At 40.1% G+C, this 16,657-nt stretch overlaps 1 protein-coding gene across 2 annotated transcripts in view; it reads left to right on the top strand.

The window, feature by feature from the left end:
- Positions 1-15,141, top strand: part of LOC126396267 (F-box-like/WD repeat-containing protein TBL1XR1) — a 68,757-nt gene extending 53,616 nt beyond the window's left edge. For both annotated transcript variants that reach the window (XM_050054208.1, XM_050054207.1), the window contains 13 exons: positions 804-949; positions 1,056-1,281; positions 1,617-1,749; positions 3,353-3,494; positions 4,227-4,290; positions 4,659-4,756; positions 5,450-5,510; positions 5,596-5,717; positions 6,101-6,175; positions 6,402-6,529; positions 7,219-7,384; positions 8,950-9,051; positions 10,373-15,141. In XM_050054208.1, the coding sequence (XP_049910165.1) occupies positions 804-949; positions 1,056-1,281; positions 1,617-1,749; positions 3,353-3,494; positions 4,227-4,290; positions 4,659-4,756; positions 5,450-5,510; positions 5,596-5,717; positions 6,101-6,175; positions 6,402-6,529; positions 7,219-7,384; positions 8,950-9,051; positions 10,373-10,399 (1,490 nt within the window). In that variant the 3' untranslated portion in view covers positions 10,400-15,141. The remainder of the gene's footprint in view (positions 1-803; positions 950-1,055; positions 1,282-1,616; positions 1,750-3,352; positions 3,495-4,226; positions 4,291-4,658; positions 4,757-5,449; positions 5,511-5,595; positions 5,718-6,100; positions 6,176-6,401; positions 6,530-7,218; positions 7,385-8,949; positions 9,052-10,372) is intronic.
- The last annotated feature ends 1,516 nt before the right edge of the window (positions 15,142-16,657 follow it).

Raw genomic sequence — 16,657 nt, 5'->3', positions numbered from 1 at the left:
CCATGTAGCTTTGGATTTTTTTCTTCCTCATTAATAAAACCCTTCATTTAAAAACTGCATTTTGTGTTTACTTGTGTTATCTTTGACTAATGTTTAAATTTGTTTGATGATCTGAAACATTTAAGTGCGGAAAACATGCAAAAAAGTAAGAAATCAGGAAGGGGGCAAACACTTTTTCACACCACTGTATGTAAACCAAAACCCCCATATCACCGTGGAGGAGCTGCCAGAAGGCTCAGTTCAGCTGGCACTGCTCCACTGTCGTGTGTGTATGAATGAAAGCGTCTGAAACTTCCCATCCTATGCTACATATCGTATTTATTACATCATATAGTTTGTAAGGCACAGATGGCTCTTGTAAATCAAAAATCCTTTCACAGTTGTATTGTTCCATCTTTTATTGAAGCATGAAAGTGGAGCAAAAAGCAATCAGGAAACTGTGAGAGATTACAAGCCCAGCCATGTTTTCATGTGTGCATTTTTCATAGATGGAGGAGTCTGCGCTCAGCTGGCGCTGCTGTTGCAAAATTGGTCTTTTAAGTCCAACATGTAAATCCTCTTTGTTGAATAGAGGTTGCAATACAAGCATTCTCTGAGAAATGCTCAAGAAATTGAAAAGTAAAGAATAGTAGCAGGAATAAGATGGCTCCATGGCAGTCGACAAAACACAAAATGTAGTTCTTCAGTAAATCATGAGGGAAATATTATTTCCTGTGATATACAGAGCATTATGCTGTTGCTGTCCAATGTTCAAAATATCTTCTCCTCTCCTGCCCTCTTTCTTCCTCTCTCCTCCTCTCCAGGGTTCTCCCACTCAGCGTTTACTTTTGGTATAGAGAGTCACATCAGCCAGTCCAATATCAATGGTGCTCTGGTTCCCCCTGCTGCCCTCATCAGCATCATCCAGAAGGGCCTGCAGTACGTCGAGGCTGAAGTCAGCATCAATGAGGTGGGACATGTACAACATAATAGAAACTCTCTCCTCTCCTCTCCTCTCCTCTCCTCTCCTCTCCTCTCCTCTCCCTCTCTAACTGATTATTTCTCCCACTGCGTAGGACGGCACGTTATTCGATGGGCGGCCCATTGAGTCCCTGTCCCTGATTGATGCTGTGATGCCAGACGTGGTTCAGACGAGGCAGCAGGCCTACCGAGACAAAATGGCCCAGCAGCAGGCTGCTGCTTCAGCACCGACATCGGCCACTGGAGGCAGCATCGCTGGCAACACCAAGAATGGAGAGAATACTGCCAACGGGGAGGAGAACGGAGCCCATGCCTTAGCTAGTGAGTAAGATGTTTACCAATAGAAAAGGATGTCCGATGACAATGGTTAGCTACCTGCAGTTTTTAAGCTATGTGAACAGTATGTTTATTAAGGAGGACAAAAATGTTTTGACCCTGGGAATAGTAGTTTCACAAAAAAATCCAAGAAGTGTAATTCTTTATTAATGAAATATTACTTTACAGAACACTGTGAGAGTTGATCTTTCACACTTACTTACAGTGGTAAAGAATGGTAAAAACCTTCCAAAAAAGTTGATAATGTATTTTCTATGAATTCCTGTTGTTAACGTGACCTCTTGCCTGGCTGTGTTTCACCCCTCAAACTCTGTGCTTAGACAACCACGCAGACCTGATGGAGGTGGATGGAGATGTGGAGATACCTCAGAACAAGGCCATGGTCCTGAGGGGCCACGAGTCAGAGGTCTTCATCTGTGCCTGGAACCCAGTCAGTGATCTGCTGGCATCGGGGTTGGTGTTTCATACCTTCTCTTGTGACACTTATCCTAAACCCTTGTTCTATGCTTGTGTGTGTGTCTCGATTCTTTACCATTGTATGCCTTTATTAGGCAGTGCCAGTAGAGAGGTGATATGAAACAAGGTCGAGATACTGGGCAAAGGTCCCCAGCTGGACTACAACCAAGTCAGCATCTTAAACCCTAAACCAGGGAGGGGTCCATTTATTTATTGTTTTTTCCAAACTATGGCCCATACCCTTAGTTCATATCCTCACATTCTAGAAGCTGGAACCAGCAAGCGTTTGGTTTTTAGCCTCTGTGCGGGCGATAGCCATGATCGGAGGCATGATATTTTTGGGTTGTCCATCTGATACCCCAAGGTGGCCTTGAGGGAATTTTTTCAAATTTGACACAAATATCCACCAACGAACTGATCAGATTTTGGATGTCATAGGTCAAAGGTCAAGGTCACTGTGATGTTGCATCTGTCGCATTCTCGTGAACACAATATGTCAAAAACACATTGAGGGAATTTCTTCAAATTTGGTACAAACATTCACTTGGACTAAACAATTAACTGAATAGAATTTAGTGGTTAAAGGTCAAGTAGTCTGTGACCTTGCATCTGTCTGATTTTCATGAACATGATATCTCAAGAAGGCCTTAAGGAGGTTTCCACAAATTTGCCATAAACATCCACTTGGACTCAAGAATGAACAGAAATTGGTGGTCAAAGGTCAAGGCCACTGTGACCTCATAAAACATGTTTTTGTTTATTCAAATTTAATAATATTGAACATGTCGCACTTCTAAGTCGCACCAAATTCGACAGTGCGAATGCCTGGGTCCCCAGCAATACACCCACCAAATCTGAAGTGACTGGATGAACAGTTCTTGAGATATGTAAAGGTGACCTATACATACAGACAGACAGACAGACAGACAAAGATTCTTTGCTTTATAGTCAGATGGGTGTAAACTGTAAGTGCAACTTGATTGGTTTGCAGAGGCATTCAACAGCAAGGCGGTAATTCTAGCGTTACATGATAACTTAATAATAATAATAATAAACTTTATTTATATACACCATTCATACAAAAAATGCCGCACAAGTTGCTTAATCAGTGTGTCATAACTTTGTGTGCCATGTTGTTGTGATAGTATGATCGCGTGTTAAATACATTTCAGTTGTCTAAATTAATGATGTCAACCGAATTGTAATTAAAAACTAAAGAAAGGAGTTACTGAAAGTTTTTCACACATTTAAATGTGTCCCCAAAGTACTGCATAACATTAGTTTGAGTTTTTTTAAATGTTATGTTGCACACGTTTGCCGTAATGTGATATAAATTGATATACGATTTCTTACTGATATTGTGACAATGATTTTGACCTTTGACCAGCTGCTGTTTGATGGCCACAGTGTGATCAGTGAATATGGCAAAGTTACATGAAACAACAGTTCAAATCAAATCTAATGATGAAGAATACAATACTGCTACAGCTTCAGCTGTTTTTGATAAAATCCAGAGAAAAACTGCTGACAAACGATGCATAAGAGAAACTTGTTTTCTATTGAAACGTGATTAATATTGAAACGTATTTGTCTGTCTCAGGTCTGGTGATTCAACAGCTCGTATCTGGAACCTGAGTGAAAACAGTACAAGCAGCTCTACACAGTTGGTCCTGAGACACTGCATAAGAGAGGGAGGGCAGGACGTCCCCAGCAACAAAGACGTCACCTCGCTAGACTGGAATGTAAGCGCGCTAACACGTTCATGTAACATGTGAGTCACCCTGCATGGGTGCATTCATTTCAAATATGGGAACAGGTCAAAGCTGTAGGAATGGTATAAATATTTGTCGCATATGTGAGAGTGCTGTTTCATACGATATCATGCTACTTGACAGCCAAACTTTTTAAAAAATATATTTATATTCCCTTTTTTTTTTTTTTTTTTTTTGTTGGTTTCCAATCTACAGAAAAATACTTGGACTTAGGTTGCTACTGCTTATTATTTTAAATGTTTGAACTCTTAATAGCCATGCATAGAAAGCAAAAACAACAACACATACTTTGTACTGAATGTCCTGCATGTACAGTCCTATATACACCACAAAAGCAAATTGCAACAAATGTCTCATCACAGAAGAACTCCCAGAGCGCTGTGAACATAACTGTTAATGATGTCTAACAGTGGAAGATCATCAGAGAGTGGAATTTTCCTTTAGTTGAGCCAGTGGATTGTAAACCTGAGCCAAGGGCAGAGGCAAAAATTTCCTGGAAAGCGTCCATGCTGATGAAAAACACAGGCCTCCCTTCTGATCTCAGCTGAATCACAGCTAACGCTCATTCAGCCTGGATTCTGAAACTGCAAAAGACAACGTGGGCCTGTAAACGTGTCCAAACTAGCCTTGCCAGGCTCATCTGTCCAACACACACACTCTCTAAGCCACTCTCACACTTCTTTCTCTCTCTCTCCCTGGCAGAGTGAGGGCACACTGTTAGCAACAGGCTCCTATGACGGCTTTGCCAGAATATGGACGAAGGACGGTGAGATGACTTAAAAATTATTAAACATTAGCATGTGTTCTTTGACCATAGATTTAAGACAGAATTGTATACCAAGAGTAATAATATATAAAAGTGTATTTATATACATAGTATATTTGCAAATATGAAAGAGTGAACACCAGTGTTGCTGTGGTGTTTTTTTTTTTTTTTTGCTTATCCTGTACTGCAGCCTGTATGCTACATGGCTGAGTTAATCCTTGAACAATGCTGCCACCTAGAGGCAGGTTTGCATATTGCCATTCAACTGATGACCCTTTATGTGTTATTTAGACCCTTAATGGCTTGTTGTTATTTACAAATTTGATACTTACAGATTTCCTCCCCCCTCTGTGTGTTTTGCTCCACAGGGAACCTAGCCAGCACACTTGGCCAACACAAAGGTCCCATCTTTGCCCTAAAGTGGAATAAAAAAGGCAATTTTATCCTGAGTGCAGGAGTAGACAAGGTAAACCAGCATCTATTCTCTGAATCAGGTCGATATGTTAAATGACTTTTAGCATGATTTCTCATTAGGGCTGGGAGATAAATTGACTTAACTCTTTATATAAATTTTTGTATAATTTTTTTAAAGCTACTGGCATGAGGCTCGCATTGGCGTTTCGGTTCCCCTGATTGCTCTCGTTGCTTTCTCCCTCACACAGACACACACACACACTCACACGAAAGATAACACACGAACACTTTATGTGACATGCACTTCTCCACCCATCCATCTCTTCTGGGTGATTGTGTGTGAGCAGGCGAGGAATGTTTTTTGTATCTGCAGGGCTCCAGAAACTGACCATTTATTTCAGTTTTGCAACCATGGTGCACCAGTGCATCTTGCAAATATTATTAATTTGTAAGCTGGAGAGCTGTTACTTTGTTTGATAAATCCTTATGGTTAACTTTCTGTTACCTGCTATCATCTAACTGTTGATCGGAAGCTTCAGGTTACTCGCTAAAACATCTACACATTTGGCCCGAGATGAGCTGCTTCAGAGTAAAGAGAAACAAACAGTTGTTCCTTTGAGTTATTTCCTTATTATTCAGGCCCTATCTCCCAGCCCTATTTCTCATGTAATGTTTTAATAAGTCAAACAAATGTACTGTGCAGTCATTGTTAGCCCTAACTGTACATGTACATGTGTCCTGCCAGACAACAATCATATGGGATGCCCATACAGGAGAAGCCAAACAACAGTTTCCCTTCCATTCAGGTACAAAAGCTTCTCTTCTTGTCTCTTGAAATGTTCCAGCTTTGCTGTTTGATCGTGCTAACATCCATCTTTCTACCTCCCACAGCTCCAGCACTAGACGTGGACTGGCAGAGCAACAATACGTTCGCCTCCTGTAGTACAGACATGTGCATCCATGTCTGTAAACTGGGACAGGACAGACCCATTAAAACATTCCAGGGACACACAGTAAGTGCTTTGTTTGTGTGTGTGTGTGTGTGTGTATATATATAGTTACACATTTGTATCCTCACTGCCAGTGTGTATCTTTGCGAAGCACCTAAAGGAGATTGGAAAAGTGTTACTGTCACTGTTCATATGAATATTTGGTCTCAACTGGTTAGGATGGATTTGTAAGCATTCAGTTGGACCTAGGCTTAACATAAACTACATTCTGTGCATTAGCTTTATTAAAACGGTACTTAATTTACCTTTTTTCATTTGTAAATAGTATTGCAAGAAGAGAGCTTGATGGCACAAAGACACGACATACTGTATATACTTTACACCACAAATAAGCTCTCTGTGTTTGTGCGTCTACATTCCTTCATCCCTCTCTTTAATCTCCCCAGAATGAAGTAAATGCAATCAAGTGGGATCCCACAGGGAACCTGCTAGCCTCCTGCTCAGACGACATGACGTTGAAGGTGAGCTGAAGGCTAAACCATGAGAAATACTGGACATCTTGTGTCATTAATATCACTGTTACTACTACCATAAAGGGAGTAATGATGTGGTCACAATGACTGGAAATTCAGACAGTGATGATGACAGACAGTGGTCAAACTGTACAATGACTTGTGTAACTGTATTTGCTATGCCTGCCGTTTAATGATGAATTTAAGTGAAGGATGATTTTTTTTTCCTTACCAGATTTGGAGTATGAAGCAGGACTCGTGTGTTCATGACCTGCAAGCCCACAGTAAAGAAATCTACACCATCAAATGGAGTCCAACCGGCCCTGGAACCAACAATCCCAGTGCTAACCTCATGCTAGCCAGGTGAGTGTCTGCGTTACAAACAACAATGGTATGCAAGTTAGTTGGCCAATAGAAGGAGGAAAGAAGTACATTCTCTCTACTAAACACTGGCCTTTTAGCTTGCTTTACACACCAAATGTGTTGCTTGTAGTACTTTGTAATCACATGCTATCATCATTTACTTTGCTTGGTCAGCTCACTGGTTGGTTTCCCAGTAAAAGTAAAAAAAAAAAAACTGCTAGAATGATAACTAACTTTGAATTAGTTAGTCATTTTCTTGCCCTCAGTGTGCCTTCAATAAGAGATTATATTCCTGACCTTTTGCTGCAGTGAAAAGAGTTTCCTTTTTGGCAGCTATTCTTTCAGCTGTCACTTTAACACTTCACTTCTGCTTCACTCAGCAGAAGAGGTTGCCACCCACAGAGCTCAAGCTTTCATATATGTTTGACTCAACATTACGTGCGGAACAGTGTTGTAGAGTATTGAGTTTCTGAGACATACAACTTTAATGCATTATGCCATACAATCTGACAGTTTCTGCCTTCAGTGTAGCAGAAAGCAAAATGTCTTTCCGTGTCCTAGTAACCTAAACTTTGCACAAGAGTTTTATTTGTGCACGTCTGGATGATAAGGCTACATTTTGAAACATTGTCCCTATTCCACAGCAGCATTTCTGTAACCCTGCTTGTCCCTGCCTGTTACTTCCACAGTGCATCGTTTGACTCCACAGTTCGTCTTTGGGACGTGGAGAGAGGCATCTGTATCCATACGCTGACTAAACACCAGGAGCCAGTCTACAGCGTGGCGTTCAGCCCTGATGGTCGGCATCTGGCCAGTGGCTCTTTTGACAAATGTGTACACATCTGGAATACACAGGTAGGAAGAGAATGTGATGAACTTTGTGTTTGTCAACTGAATATCCTTTTATTTTTTATTCATTCTTATTTTATGTCTCTTTTAATGCCACTGTATTATTGTTGATGAGGGGAAGTGTGGTTGTGGTTTTTATGAGATACTGGACAGTTGAACTTCCCTTCAGGGATGAATAAAGTTCTTTCTGTCTATTCTATCTATCTTTCTATTGAAAGCCATGGTCAGGTTGTCCGTAGCTACTGAACGTGTTATTGCAGCTCATGAAGGCTGTTTAATCATGGCATGTGACATCACACTGTCCAGGCAAACATGCTGAAAAATATATTTTAAAGCTGCAAGCTGTAATAAGGAGGTCTTCACTGCATGGGTGTAAACCAGATAATGCACAACAGGGGTCGAACTGAATATGACAGAGAGTGTGCAATAGAAACGTGTCCTTGGACCGTTCCCTTGGTTTTCATTTTTTTTACTGTATACATATAGTCGTGATAAAATCAGGACATCCTGTGAAAGTTTATCCTTAAGGAAAATGGACATATCAATATTTGATCTTCTTTTAAACTGTATATATAGGTAAAGGTGATGTAATTGACTCAAAAACAAAATGCAGATCAAATGTACATATGTCTGAATAAGTTGAAAACATGAAAGGTTATTATTGGATGTCCTGTCTTTTTCAGGATTTTGCATAGTTTTTTTGTAGTCTCTATATAAACCCCGGAGATCTTGTCTCCGGAAGAAGAGCGGAAGAGCCCTGGTTTCCAGTTGTAGGCTGTTTGTAGTCTGTGTGATATTGACCAATCACGTTTGAGCCGGCTGCAGTTGCTGCCAGGTTAAACACTCCATGCGGTGAACTAACGAGGTGAACTGACATAATTGACGTCACTGCAAACTCTGAATCCATCGCAATGGTTCAGCATATTTACTTATATATATATATAAACGGAAGCTGGAAACGGACATTTGCCTCCTCCGCCCAAATCAAACCGGAATGCCAAAAAATCGGGGGTCTGCCCCCAGAGGCTATATCGCCGTCTGCTGGAAGTCAGATGCCGAATACAGCCAATGGATTCCGAGAATGAGTTTTTTGTAACCCCCAGGTGACAAATGTGATACTTCCAAGCTTCTTTAATCAATATTTTTTAAATTAACCATAGCTCAATATCATTTAGCTCATTGTTTAGGTTTTTGCTGCAGGGGTAATCCACCTTGTTTCCAGCTGCAGCAGTATTCCACAGAGAAGTTCCAATAAACTGACTGTGCGCCACCTGCCCAGCACTGAACAGGAGATTTAGCAGTTTGAACGTTGGGCTCACATTCACCAGGTGGACAGAAATACAAGTGGACTGCTGCCCCCAAGTGGCCAAAGAAATCAATTACTGCAATGTTAAGCCTCCTGCTGTGGTCTGTTGTGTTGTTTTATGTACACCGCTGTGCTCAGTTCTGGCCAAAATATAGCAAAAAAGAAAGAATTCACATTAAATAACGTTTTTTATTTTCACAGAATCAGCCTTTATCCTACCTATTATCTGTCTCCTCACCCTCTGTTTCTGTCTCTTGTGCTGCAGACGGGCGCTTTAGTCCACAGTTACAGAGGGACGGGGGGAATCTTTGAGGTTTGCTGGAATGCAGCAGGGGACAAAGTGGGAGCCAGCGCATCAGACGGATCTGTAAGTATACACAGGACTGTTTGGATGGATGTTCTCTAGCCAGGGATGCACTGATTTATTGCTCAAAAATTGCTATTGGGGGCGTCGGTGGCTTAGTGGTAGAGCAGGCGCCTCATGTACAAGGCTGTTGCCGCAGCGGCCCAGGTTCGACTCCAGCCTGTGGCCCTTTGCTGCATGTCATTACCCCTCTCTCTCTCTCCCCCATCATGCTTAGCTGTTCTATCAATTAAAGGCAGAAATGCCCCAAAAAATATCTTTAAAAAAACGCTATTGGCCAATATTCGCCTCGGCTTATCAGCAAATAAGATGACATTCAACGGTGGCAGCAGCCGATGTTTTTCTGTTCTGTCACATCAGTTTTGGTGCAGGCTTAAAAACAGGACATGAAACTAACAGCGTCCCAGGGACAGTAACAAAAAATGTGTTTGGTATGAACGGAGATATCACAGCGATGTCTTAGAGACGAAAGCATCAGGACCCACTTTATTTTCCCTGATATTGCTACATTGTGAACAACAATTCTGTGTTGACATTGGCAGGAGGAGAGCTAGTTATTGCTAGCTGTTTGCTGTTAGCTGTTAGTAGCTAGTGGCTGGAACTAACTGTTGACAGAAGTTGCATTGAGTTACATTATGATTCATTCAAGCTCTTTTAGTAAAAATGGGTCTCAGGTGAAGGTAAATTATGACATTATCGTGATGCGTTTAAATGTAATCTTGTAAAATCTACTTTTGTATTAGAGAGGGAATTAATATATGCATTTTTTAAAAGCTGTTTTTCATGTAAAAAAGGTTTCGTTAAAAGGTTGTTTTATAAATGTGTATGACTGACTGTGTTCATTTGAAAGTAGTGTAATGAAGGGCTAAAATTACTTGAAAACAGTTCAGTCACTTTTATTCTTCCGAGGCCAGAGTTATTATGTTTTTGCGTTGTGCGTCCGTCTCTCCCATTCTCATCAATGTAATATCTCAAGAAAGTCATGAGGGAAATTCTTCAGATTTGGCACAAACGTCTGCTTGGACTTAGCAATGAGCTGATAAGATTTTGTTGGTCGCAGGGCACTGTGACCTGGCGTCCGTCCCACTCTCATGGCTGCGATATTGCAAGAACGCCTTGAGGAAAATTTCTTCAAATTTGGCACAAACGTTCACTTTGACTCAAGAATAAACTGATCCGAATTTTGTGGTCACTGTGACCTCACAAACATTTTTATGACAGAGTATGACATTTTATGGCAGACTATACTTTAACATTTTTATGGCCCTTTGATGTTTTTTAATGGCATTTCAGTGATTCTTTTCTCTGTCTCTCCTGTCCCCAGGTGTGTGTACTAGACCTTCGGAAATAGTGCTGCTGTTTGTTGGAAGCCATGGACCGACCATGAATGTGTACATAGCCAAATGACTGTCCCTGCCTGCCCTGCGTACTGCTCACGCTTACGACTATGGCCCCGCCCACCGACAGACAGGAAGCAGGAAACAGGAACAGGAAGCAAGCACCCGACACAGCAGGTCCAGACACAGGGATGAACAGATGGACGGACAGACAGACAGATGGATAAACGGGCGGATGGAAGTGCCCCTCTCTATCTGTGCAGACTCTTACAGAGATGCAGAAGGGACGCAGTGAAAAAGAAAAAACTGATAGACAAAAAAAAAACAAAAAAGTTACAGATCCGTATATGTACCAAAATTTGGAAGCTATTTTGCTTTTTTGATCTTTAAACCATGCTCATCGTCATGAAAATGAAAAACAATGAAAAAAGTGTTGATCTTTGTTACTAGTTGGATCTCATTGTGCAGACATATCAACTTCTCCACCATAAAATAGGATGGCACTTAGTTTTTTTAAATTTCAGATCTCTTGTTTCAATGTTTTTATATTTTTTATCTTTGCGGGAGGGGACAGGGGCTGGTCAGGTCAGAGTTTTATTAATTGGAGAAGTACATGCATACAAACACAATCGGACACGCACACCAAACAGTTCTCAAAAACAGTGTCCTCATCAAACCAATGTGGCAAATCTAAAGGCTTTTTTCTCTCCTGTATTTCAGTCGTGGTTTCTGCAGCTGCAAGTGGCTCACACGGTTAACCTCAGAATGCAGTAGTTCACGTGTTGTCTTCTCCAGAGGACAAACTCTGGATTCCCCTTGTATATCCACCTGGCCACATGACACAGACGCTGTACATCCAGACGCTTTAAAAACAGCTCCTGTGTGCACTATTGGATCTAGATGGGCTCACCCACAGTTCTCCTCTCATAACAGTTACCTGGCTTAAAACATAAAGGTTCAATTGGCAAGAAGCTGACCTCCACTTGTCTGAATGTTCAAGGCTGTTTTTAGTAATGCAACAGTAAATCAGGTCCCATCTCTCATTGCATACTGTCCTCAGCCAGTAGGACTCCATTACTTCTTTTTACCTGTACAAAACAGAGTTTACTCATCTGTGAGACTCCAAGCATTTCTAATGTGATTCACACTCGGAGGCTTCAAATCAGCAAACACATGATGTCCTGACATGTGGTGGTGAAAAAGCAGAAGTGTTTTTCAATGTTTAGAATTTGCAGATTGTCAGAGGTAGATGTTCTGGAGGCCAAGATAATCTAAACCTAGCGACTAAAACTACAGAGGGCAGAGCCAAGGAAAAAACCTGTCGAGTAAATAATATCATGACTGTAGAGCTCAGCTCTGTTGCTGCATCCCATGAAGACAGTAGAACATTACTCTCTGTTCATTTTGGAGTGTTTACACCTTATTCCAGTACCTTCATTGAGCTCTTCTTCCTACCTCTGCTAAGAAGTTACAGGGTTTGTTTGTCAGCTCTAAAGACTACTGGCCCAAAACCAAGAACAAACAGGCTGTAGTTTGCTTTTAATTCGCTGAATGGTTAGAGTAGAATGGGATTATTTACATGAGACTGGCAGCAGTGGTGGCTTTGCAGTCATTTATCAATGAGTTTGACATTTAAATGAGAGTTTGTGGTTTTTATCAAGCTGTCAGAAACACCTGATATCTCAGATCCTGAATTGATGTAGTCGTCTAAACATACCGAAATGAACGCAGCACTGAAATTCAGTCAAGCTGTGTATGGAAACAATCCCGCATTCTTTACTCTATATAACAAACACTAAATAGTTCACTCTGTAGTCACATTACAGCAAGGTTTTTGGACACGTCATCAGTGACGGGTGTTGTGTCCCATGACTGTAATTTTTGTATGTTTTTTTTTTTTTTTTGATGATTTTTTTTAAAGCACTATACAGAGCATTCAGATAGTCAGATAAAGTGATGCACTATTTCAGGAGTGATTTGGAACACGGCCTGGCTGTATTTAGCAAGCCAGCTTAATCAGGTCCAACCTCTTAATGGCCACACCTGCCTGAGGTAGTGACATCGCCTATTTTTCAGTCTGCTACTTCCCTGGTCATGAATGAATGGTAAAATACTCAATTTCCTTTAAATTGTATTTAAACTAAAATTGAGTCTTTACCATGTAGATTTGTCAGTTTGCTAACTCTTCCATGGAGGGGAAACTCCCAGCCTGATCTCATCCCCAGGTCATCAAATACTGAGGCCTTGTTACGCTCCCCAGCGTGATATCAACACCAAAGGCACCCTTTAGTGTCTCTCTGAGACGCACCAGGCTTTCAGCTAACTCTACTGTAAACCCATCTGTGGCAGTAGCTGACGCTGAGAGTCACTGCTGTAGTAAAAAGAGTGAGAAAGTCCACGATGGGTGGAGGGGAGCAGTCAAACAAAACAAGACTTTAACCAGGAGAACAGAGTTTGCATCTGATGAGAAACCAAAAGTTAATGTTGTAAAGTGACATTACGTAATTCATGTGTAGTTGTCACACACTGACATCACTCAAATGACATATTTAGTGTTATGTCATGTAACAGATTTACTTATTTTAATCAGAAGCTAACAGTAGTTTTATTGCCTTAACCGAACCTAACCCAGCATAAATTGCGTGTGACAATGTGTCATGTAGACACTCTAAAGGGTTCCTGTGTGTTGCTATGAGACACTGAGGGGTATTAAAAGTGAGGTCAGAAAAGAGATTGGTTTTTAACTTCTGTTCCTTGGCTCTGCCCTGATGAAGGTTTATGTCAAACAATAACTTTATGTTACATTATTGCCCTGCCTCCCCGACTCAACTAAAATTGAAATCTGAAGATTTTCTTTTTTATGTTTTAATAACAGAACATTTCTGTGGCACAGTAAGGAGGGGCAGTGTAACTTTAGGCTACCTTTACATGTAAAGAGAAAGAGATATGACATTCTGTTTGTTGTTCCCTTCAGAGAAACATCACAAAACTGCCTCAAACTACAGTCTCCTGCCTGAGATAATGCAGCCAATGAAGACTATTTTTTCCCCACTGTTGACTCATACTGGCTAATACTAGCTCACTACTCACAGTTAAGCTTAAAAGCTGATCCAACATTAAAGTAAGATGTGGACATTTTCATTTTTGTCTGCTTTTATTAGCATTAGAAGACAAATCAGACATGAAGAGGTCAAATTTGAAGTCTTTTATCTACAACAGCGTTGGTGAATTGAAAACAGTAAAATGTTGAGTTCAGTTCATCTGTCCTCTCACTGTTGCTCTTGGGTCATCACCACCAGAACTCTGCTCACATTTCCCTCGGAGGTTCCTTACTGACTAAACATTTTATACTCTTTTAAAGACAAATTTAAAGTTACATTTTTGTAATTTCTTTGTAGATTTGAAAAAAAATGTGAATTGATGATTTATTGGCAGTGTTAATTTACATGTTCTATAAATTTGAAAGATTTTTTTTTGTTTTGTTACTTTGATGCTATTGCAAATAGTAAAGGTTGACCCTGTAATGTAAGGCTCACTGAGCTGAGCTGTCATTCTGAAGGCACCTTGCTGGGGAACACTTTGTCCCCCGGAGCAAATCACCACTAAATTTGTCTATGTTTTAATAAAGAAATGTTTTACTTTTTCTTTTGCTTGAATCTTTTTGCGAAGTTTTGTCCCACGAAATGACACTTACACAGACGACAACTCAAAACCATTTAACTCTTTACATGGAATAAAATTGTAATTTTTCAATCAAGCCGAGACTTGAGGGAATTTTTCTGGTTCCCTTATTTCATTGTGACAGTTGGGAGTCATACAGATGTTTTGTGGATAAAGTTGCTCTGGAAGCAGACATAATCTCACTGGTTGATTATGGACTTACATTTGTGTTGAATTTGTTGGTGGAAAAAAAAAAAAGTTTTGCAGAGTGTTCAGAGTGAGCTTCAGTTTCAGCCAGCTGGAGTTTGTGATTTCTAATTGGCTGTTTTTTCTTTAATCAGATCATTAGTAGGATCACTGGTCACTTAGGCAGTAAGGAAGGACTCTATAAAATATAATTGTGCAAAAATATCTTTATCTGCTAAAAATGTCATAAACCTGAGTGGCTGCAGCAGCAGAGTGACCATTATAATATTAGCCAGTGAAAACACTAATCAAATCATCCAGAATCATCATAAATTGTTCAAACTATTACCTTATATATTTGATTGGATTTTCACTAAACAATTCAGTTTTAAATGTTAATTAGTTAATCTACACTTTCAGGCTTCATTAGAAATCATTACCTCTGCCTCCAGAGCTCTGCTCCTGAGAAATGTTTGTACAACAACAAATCAGCTTTATTTTCTCCTGTACCCCTGTAATCAATCAGACTTTTCTACTAACGCACATCCAGAGATTTCATGTGTTCCCATTCAGAGTCCTGTGTACTATTTATTTGTTTTTCCTCCCTGTATTTAAAGCACTTCAGCCAACAGTTATGAAAAAATCTCACATTGGCAAATTCCTCTGATGTGTTCATGCCATCCTTAGGTCTGTGCCACACAGTGTGTCTGGGTTAACGTGGCCAAAGTCGCAGAGTCAGCCTTTATCTGTGCCGCCACAACATGTCAGCATCATGTCAGCCCAGCAGCATCTCTCCTATGGGCTCTCAAAGCCTTTGTTTTTTTTCCTGCAACTCGCATCACATCGATCTGTTGTCATTCAAGTCAGATCAGTGAAACAAAAGTCCAGAATAAAATATATTTTGATAAGAGATTTGAGTTTTTATTTGTGTGTGCGTGTGTTTGTGTGTGTGCTTGTGTGTATGTGTGTGTAGAAATGCTGAGCTAATAAGCAGGAGTAAGAGTACTCATGTCAGTGGCAGTCATGAATCCATGTTTTATTTGTGTCAAGACAAAAAGAACAGTTTTAATAAACCAATAAAACATTGATATCAAAGAGCTTGAACCTCCCTCATGTTCCCATCCTCATGCTGGTGCTCTCAGAGGTACACAGCACACACAAACTAAAGAGGCATGCTTCACTCTCAGTGTGGACTTTTTAAAGCAGTGACTTTCAAAGTGGCTGAATCAGATTATCTTTTGCACATCACATTCATGTAAAGGGAAGTTAAGGACTAAATGAATCCTCACAGTAGCTTCCACTGTCTGCAGAGTTAGCCAACAGCATACAACAGATTCCACAGCTGTATTATGTATTTATTCTTATTTATAGGATCTGATCTTACAGCAGTAACAAAATGAGACTAAAATAAATGTGGATGGGAGAGCAGTAAACAAATTCACACTGTAGTTCACCAGAGCAGAGGTTCCCGGCCCCTGGGCTGCACACTGGTACTGCAACCCAATCACCATAAAAAAAAAATGTTTGTGTTGTACATTTTTGCAAACCAAGGACTCCTCACATTTGTACATTATGTTTTGTAGCAGATTTGTTGTAACTTGATGTTTCTTAACAACACTGTGTGCTCTGTACAGACTCACGGTGTTTGGGATTGGACAGAGGGTAATGATGTTTTTTTTTAATCGTGCTGTGATAGAGAGTACATGGCATTATGAAATTTCAGCTTGATTTGGTAATTTGTCACGTAAGTTAAAATCACAAATAAACAAACTGGTCCACATTAGGGTTGCAGCGGTATGAGATTTTCATGGTACTGTGTTAGCAAATATCATGGTTTCACAGTATTACAGAATTACCGTAAAACTTCAATTAAATGCCCAGATGATGCCCAGATTCTTCAGATGTATAAAAGTGGGTTGTTGTCTACCTCAAATTATGTGTCCATTCCTTGATTACCTGTAAATTAGACATATTCCTTTAGTCTGTAACGGTCCTTAGATCAAAAGAACCAAAATAATTTTTCATAAAAATTAATCCAAGTTGTGAGTATTGTTTTAAGAGGATAAAGTGGTGTTGTGTCGGTATGCTGGGTGCCGTAATCCTCAAGTGCTGTAACTCTATCTCTCTGATATGCTGTCTGTTGGAGTTAGATCAAATGAATGATTCATAATTGACATATAATCTGGAGCCTAATTCTTATTTAAGTAATATTCATACTGTTTTAAATAAACCGTTTGATTGTATTTCTTGATCTTTGCTGATTAACAGTATTGTGTAAAAGGAAATAAAGGCCTGTCCCATATAGATATATACACCTGTTGATATGCGTAATTTTAGGAAATAATAGCCCGGGCTATAAACTGAAGTTTTACGGTATTATCAGTCAGACTGACCCTTAAAGGAATGAAAATGGAACAGTTCTTTTT

Source organism: Epinephelus moara, chromosome 10, assembly GCF_006386435.1.
Source record: "Epinephelus moara isolate mb chromosome 10, YSFRI_EMoa_1.0, whole genome shotgun sequence".
NCBI classification, from domain to species: Eukaryota; Metazoa; Chordata; class Actinopteri; order Perciformes; family Serranidae; genus Epinephelus; species Epinephelus moara.
The sequence above is the reverse complement of the archived record's forward strand: the minus strand, read 5'-3'. Positions and strand labels throughout refer to the sequence as shown.